The 7,360-nt window shown below is 38.3% G+C and overlaps 1 protein-coding gene across 1 annotated transcript in view; it reads left to right on the top strand.

The window, feature by feature from the left end:
- DSE (dermatan sulfate epimerase) overlaps positions 1 to 7,080 on the top strand; it is a 69,089-nt gene extending 62,009 nt beyond the window's left edge. The window contains exons 4-5 of the mRNA XM_006879021.1: positions 1,304 to 1,511; positions 4,769 to 7,080. Coding sequence (XP_006879083.1) covers positions 1,304 to 1,511; positions 4,769 to 6,530 — 1,970 coding nt within the window. The 3' untranslated portion in view covers positions 6,531 to 7,080. The remainder of the gene's footprint in view (positions 1 to 1,303; positions 1,512 to 4,768) is intronic.
- The last annotated feature ends 280 nt before the right edge of the window (positions 7,081 to 7,360 follow it).

Raw genomic sequence — 7,360 nt, 5'->3', positions numbered from 1 at the left:
ATTGTCCAATTCTCTGATGCATAACAAGTGATTACGAAGACCATGGCCTGTATCAGACGTAGAGGATTTAAAAATGAATAAAACATACCCTTTGCTTTCAAGAAATTCAGATTAGTAGAAGATTTGCGAAATCACTTTTTATAAAAATTTACTTTGAAGGCAACTTACTGAACTAATAGATACAAAAGCAATAACTATTACATAAATACATTCATTGTAGCATTTTGGCATAGAATTCCATTTAAAAAGTCTATTCATAACTACATTTGTCCTTTTTTGCAACCACCGGTACTATAACAATGTCCTCCTGGCCTAGCGTTTTCTCCCTTCTTGTTCTCAAAAGCACCTGGAGCATGTTCACTCATGCCTGCTTTGTTTTTCTTCCTTCTTACAGTAGTAATATCTGGCTTTATAACCCCTGAATTTTGTTTCTTTAGATTTCCAGAGCTACACGTTGATTGGTATGATCTTCTCTGGGAATTTTAGGTTTTCTTACTATGGAAGTTCAGTTTCTGCTCAGAGCCTTTCATGCAGTTCAGCTTTTAATTTTATGTCTGCTAAAGTGAAGTACCTCATTTTTTTTTATTTGTTATGTTGGCCGAGCATGCATTCATCTGAGTGCTCACATTCATTCTAGGTACTTTAATTATTATTGCCCCTCTTTATATGTAAATGTGATTGCATATACCAGGGACATTTGGAAATGAGAAATGTGGGCAATGTACAAAAACCACATTTGTTATCAAAAGCAAGTGTCATATCATTGATATAACAAACACAAATTTAGACTCCAGATTTAGGAAAGACTTTCAGAAGGCCTCAAATTAATAAATCTGAGTAAAGCCTGTGAATTTTTTTTGTCATACTTTCTATCCAAAATACACAAGTGATTATAATTTGGAACCAGGGTTAAAACTTCCAAGACCAAATTATTTTACGTTTTACATTTTTTAAAACCATGGGTTGCATGATGAAAGGCATTTGGAATAAAGTGTAAAAAAAAGAAATCCAAAACCTTATATAGTTACTAGGATGCATTATGTCCCGGGGGGCGAGGGCTGGGGGTCTGTAATTCTAAGCTTGGTAGAAGGAAGCCATTTCTTCAGATTCATGTAAATATGGAGGTCCCCATATGCCTGCATTAAAAGCGGGTTAGCAACTTCTCACTAAATCCCAGAGCTGGAAAATGTAGGTGAGTATTATATGTCCTCCAGGTGACAAAAGAGTTAAGGACTATTATTTAGATCTTTATTGGAGTACACGGCTTGACATGTCCTTTAATTTTCTCAAAATTTTCCCTCAGGGTTTCAAAGAACTGTGGCTATTGCAGACTCAAATTACAACTGGTTTTATGGTCCAGAAAGCCAATTAGTGTTCTTGGATAAATTTGTCATGCGTAACGGTAGTGGTAACTGGCTGGCAGATCGAATCAGAAGGAGCCGTGTGCAGGAAGGTCCAGGGACTCCATCCAAAGGGCAGCGCTGGTGCACTCTTCACACGGAATTTCTCTGGTATGACATATTGAATTTGAAAGAGAAATGGTACCCAGTGTCATGTCTCGTGTTGGTTTTTCTGCTTTTAAAAGGAAAAAGAAATCTAACCACTTCTAACCCTTTATCTAACCCACATACATACAACCTTAATTCTATTGTATCAGTGTTTGAAACTTTATGAGAAATAGTACTTTACATTAGATATCTTACTGTTCGACAGATCTAATTACTGTCTACATAGTTTTTACTTTTGTATTAGAAATGCCCCAGATGCACACTGTTTCAATATCTGTTTTTATTTATTTAATTTATGACATAAACAGAAAACTACAAAAGTTAAGTCAGGTCATTCTGATTATTAACACCCCTACCCCCAAAAACTAGTCAAATGTTTTGCAAACAAAGCATTATCATCTTCTAATAGCAAAATTGTTTAAAAATATTTGACCTGTACAGTTTGATAATAAAAGAAAAGAGCCATGTCAATTTTTTCTTTTTTTCTTTAAATCCAAAAGGAGATGCTTCCTCTTTTAAGCAGTGCCAAATATACTGTTGGCATCCAATAAATTAAAAACTTAATTACAGGGAGCTGATTCGTCATTAATCTCTGCTTTCTTCATACTCTTGGAATTTTCCTTCAACCCCAAAATAAGTTTTCTAAAGCTTGAATCCTTCTATTTATTATGATTTAAATATTAAAGTGAAAAATGCTAGTAATGTGCTATATCCACGGATGAATTAAATGTATTATATGCAACAATTCCTAACTCTTTTCAAGGGTCTGGCATAATTTCTTAATCATGTTTTCAGCTCACCCATAAATAAGCAGCCAAGAAAATTCTATAGAATTGACTATAACGGGTCAGATTCATGTTAAGTGTAGCTTTTTTAGCATCTGCCTTTACAGGAATATGGAAACAGACCAAAAATTGAGAGAAGGTTGGCCAATTTGGTATCTGGAATTGCTAAATCGCTTAATTAAACCAACATTATACTAGAGTCACAGTTGCTAAGACCCTAAAACTGAAAAACTCTAGAACAATAGATAACACAGCCAACATCAGACATCAGTGACATGAACTACTATATATTATTAATTCACTAGGAAAAGTATGAGCATAAGTGCTAATGGCACAGGCAGTACGGGCACCCTTTCTTCCCTTGAGCAGTAGAAAGGAGGAATCTTTCAAGGCTGTTATCCCAAGTCATGTGAAGCAAATGATAATCCTCAGTTTTGGTTTTGGAGCTTCACTGATGTACTCTTAATTCCTGAGAAAGCTTAATGTTAATTATTTTATCACTACAAAAATAAACCATGTCTTGTCTAAGTAACGTGGCATCATCTACAGTTTTTTGGGTTTTGGTGGTTTGTTTTTGTTTTTTTTAGAAAAAGAAAAAACCATTTAGATCTAAGGCAATGGTAGATAGTCGTAATTATAAATCTCCTACTATTAAAGAATTTCCTAGAATTCAAACAATTTATATTCTTAAATATGATGTTAATAGTAAATTTTATCTAATATGTTAAGTTTCTATTTTTTTTTTTTCAGGGAAAAAGAATACCAGTCTTTTAGTAATAGTGGCAGTTAGAGGGACATCATGCTTGGAAGGATAGAGGGTTAGCACAAAAGAAGAAACCCCTGGAGGAGGTGAATTGACACAGTGACTGTAGTAATGAGCTCATGTGTGTCTGTGATGGGGAGGTTAGCTCAGGATAGGGCAGAGTTCAGAGCAGTTGTTCATAGGGTTACTGTGAAACATGGTCAACTTGATGGAAGATAGCAGCAACATAATTCATCATTACAGCTCAGTGTTTGTTAGGATCCGGATCTTTACATGGGTTCCCTAGGAAAGGAACCTCTCAGCTACAAGTTTTACTAGAGTATTTAAAACCATGAGCCCCAGCAGTTTCACTGGAAGCTCTGAGCAAATAAAGAAGGTCCATGTGGTAATTAATAGCAAAGACCAATCATGTAAGATTCAAGCCCAAAAGTCCTAAGAAAGATATGCCCTTATCTATCATTCGCATTCTCTGTAAGCTTTCTGATATTCTGGTAGATATATTTTTCCAAAATTGTCCCTTATATCTGTTGCTCTGAGAAGCATTTGTGTTTTGTCTCCTCCATCTATATCACCATGTGGTATCACAGTTTATACACACACACACACACACACATACACACACACACACACACACACATTGTTGTTGTTTATGCCATCGAGTCAGTTGCGACTCATAGCGACCCTATGTACAACAGCCCTAAACTCCGCTCTATCCTGTGCCAATCGCACTGTCTCTGACACACCGATCCCAATTACCCGTCACTGAATCAATCCACCTCATACAGGACCTTTCCCCTCCTGTGCCGTCCCTCCACCCTCCCAAGCATGATGTCCCTCTCCAAGGACCAGTCTCTCCTTACAACAGGACCAAAGTACGTCAGACAAAGCCTCAAAATCCTTGCCTCCAAGGAGCAGCCCAGTTTAATCTGTTTGTTCTCTTAGCAGTACATGGCACCTTCAGCACTCTTCTCCAACACCAAATCTCAAAAACATCAGTTCTCCTTCTATCCTCCCTGGTCATTGTCCAATATATCTATATTTTTAATACATATTTATATATAAAATTTATCTTAATGGAAGTTTAAAGTTGGATTTTCATTCATTATTACACATTTTCCTCTCTCCCTCTCTCTTCCCCCTCTCTCTTAACCTTTTTTTAATATTCACTCATTGTTGCACAACTTCCTCCCTACTCCTCACCTCTCACCCCTCCCCCTTTCCCAGTCCACTTTGTAATGTAACTCTTAATTCTGGACTGTTGTCATACATATAATCCCTAATCATATATTCCTTTTAAACAGTTCTTTCTTTCATATGTTACAATGCAGTGTTCATTATCTATCCACTCTTTTCCTATTCTTCTCCCAACCCCTAATGTCAGTCCTACTTTATAACAGTGGTATTATGCAGTATTTGTCCTTTTATGACTGAGATATTTCACTGAGAATAATGTCCTCCAGGATTGACCATGTTGTGTAATGTTTTATGAGTTCATCGTTTTTCAGTGCTGTGTAGTATTCCATTCTGTGACTAGACCATAGTTTTTCTGTCCATTCCTTTGTTAATAGGCACTTGGGTCACTTGCATCTCTTTGTTATTGTGTATAATGCAGCAATAAGTGTGAGTGTGTGTAGGTATCACAGTCCTGATGTGTGACTTTTTCATTTCTACCACTGTGAAATTTATTTTCTTTTTAAACTTTGTTCTTTCAGGTATGATGCCAACTTGAAATCTGTCCCTCCTCCAGATTTTGGCACTCCGACATTGCATTATTTTGAAGACTGGGGTGTTGTAACTTACGGAAGTGCACTACCTGCAGAAATCAACAGATCTTTCCTTTCCTTCAAATCAGGAAAACTTGGGGGACGTGCAATATATGACATTGTGCACAGAAACAAATACAAAGACTGGATCAAAGGCTGGCGAAACTTTAATGCAGGGCATGAACATCCTGATCAGAACTCATTTACCTTTGCTCCCAATGGTGTGCCTTTCATTACTGAAGCTCTCTACGGACCAAAGTACACCTTCTTCAACAATGTTTTGATGTTTTCCCCAGCTGTGTCAAAGAGCTGCTTTTTCCCCTGGGAGGGTCAGGTTACAGAAGACTGCTCATCTAAGTGGTCTAAATACAAGCATGACCTGGCAGCTAACTGTCAAGGGAGAGTGGTCGCAGCCATGGAGAAAAATGGAGTGGTTTTCATCCAAGGAGAAGGTGTGGGAGCCTATAACCCCCATCTCCATCTGAAGAACGTTCAGAGGAATCTGATCCTCCTGCACCCGCAGCTTCTCCTCCTTGTGGACCAAATACACCTCGGGGAGGAGAGCCCCCTAGAGACAACATCAAGCTTTTTCCACAATGTGGATGTTCCTTTTGAAGAGACTGTGGTAGATGGAGTCCATGGGGCTTTCATCAGGCAGCGAGATGGTCTCTATAAAATGTACTGGATGGATGATACTGGCTACAGTGAGAAAGCAACCTTTGCCTCAGTGACATACCCTCGGGGCTACCCCTATAATGGGACAAATTATGTGAATGTCACCATGCACCTTCGAAGTCCCATCACTCGGGCAGCTTACCTCTTCATAGGGCCATCTGTAGATGTTCAGAGCTTCAGTATCCATGGAGACTCCCAGCAACTGAATGTGTTCATAGCCACTGGTAAACATGCCTACGCAACTTACCTTTGGACAGGTGAGCCCACAGGGCAGTCTGCCTTTGCACAGGTCATTGCAGATCGTCAGAAAATTCTTTTTGACAGGAGTTCAGCCATCAAGAGCACCACTGTCCCTGAAGTGAAGGAGTATGCTGCGATTGTGGAACAGAACCTGCAGCGTTTCAAGCCCGTGTTCCAGCTGCTAGAGAAACAGATCCTATCCCGAGTCAGGAACACAGCTAGCTTTCGGAAGACTGCTGAGCGTCTGCTGAGATTTTCAGACAAGAGACAGACTGAGGAGGCCATTGACAGGATTTTTGCCATATCGCAGCAACAGCAGCAGCAACAGAGCAAGTCAAAGAAAAACCGAAGGGCAGGCAAGCGCTACAAATTTGTAGATGCTGTCCCTGATATTTTTGCACAGATTGAAGTCAATGAGAAAAAGATTCGGCAGAAAGCTCAGATTTTGGCACAGAAAGAACTGCCTATAGATGAAGATGAAGAAATGAAAGACCTTTTAGATTTTGCAGATGTAACATATGAAAAACACAAAAGCAGCGGCTTGGTGAAAGGCCGGTTTGGACATGCGCGAATGATGACAACTACTCGCAGCCGAGGCTCGTCGCTGTCAGCTTCCTACACCAGACTTTTCCTGATTCTGAACATTGCTATTTTCTTTGTCATGTTGGCGATGCAACTGACGTATTTCCAGAGAGCCCAGAGCCTGCACGGCCAAAGGTGTCTGTATGCAGTCCTTTTAGTAGATAGCTGTATTCTGTTGTGGTTGTACTCCTCTTGTTCCCAGTCTCAGTGTTAGCATTGATGCTATAAATTGCTTGATCATTTTGTGATCCCAAGAATCTATGCAAAAAAAGTTGTTGCCCTGGTTTGTTACTGGATTCCCCCCCCCTTAAATTCCTTTTAACGAATTGTGGGAATGTAATCTCAGCCCAAAGTGCAGAGACAAGGAGCAATTAGAATTGGAGCAAGCAGAGAATATATCAAAGAAGAAGCTCCTTTGATGTTTTTTGGAAGTGTTTTGCTTTGTCAGTTCTGCAGACCTTATATTACTTGTAGTAGAAATGAAAAATGTGTTTTTCAACAATGTTTCTCTTTTGATAAACAAAAATTATTTAGGTGGGATTAATTAATCTTTATTTAATGTATTAGCAGTGTCCAGAAGCTATTTTGTGAAAATGTCTGAAGCACACAATTTAAAAAAAAATGCCAAAACTTTGTAATGCTATCGTCATATTGAAAAATAAGCATTGCTAATTCCTTCCATGGCAATAGCAACTTCCTGGAAAAATTGTTCTTAATTAAGTGAGTACACAGGATTTTCTTATTGGTTCATTATTCAGTTAGCAGTAAACATAATCTCTGACTGAATATGTCTTTGGAGACATCAGTCTCTGAACCCATACAATTGAGTGTTTTATCCATTCATCAGCTGTTCAGTGAGTTGAGCAAATATTGATAATTTTGTATTTTACTTATGTGGAAAACTTTTGTAGACCCAGTGACTAAACTATTCAATAGAAAAGATTTTTGTTCCTGAATGTTGATTTCAATACCAAAGAAAATTGAGATGCTAAACATTGGATATGGTTTTTATTTTATTTTTAATTAAAAAAAGCTTTCTTCAAG

Source organism: Elephantulus edwardii, unplaced genomic scaffold, assembly GCF_000299155.1.
Source record: "Elephantulus edwardii isolate Elephantulus edwardi_28Jun2011 unplaced genomic scaffold, EleEdw1.0 scaffold00002, whole genome shotgun sequence".
NCBI lineage: Eukaryota > Metazoa > Chordata > Mammalia > Macroscelidea > Macroscelididae > Elephantulus > Elephantulus edwardii.
The sequence above is the reverse complement of the archived record's forward strand: the minus strand, read 5'-3'. Positions and strand labels throughout refer to the sequence as shown.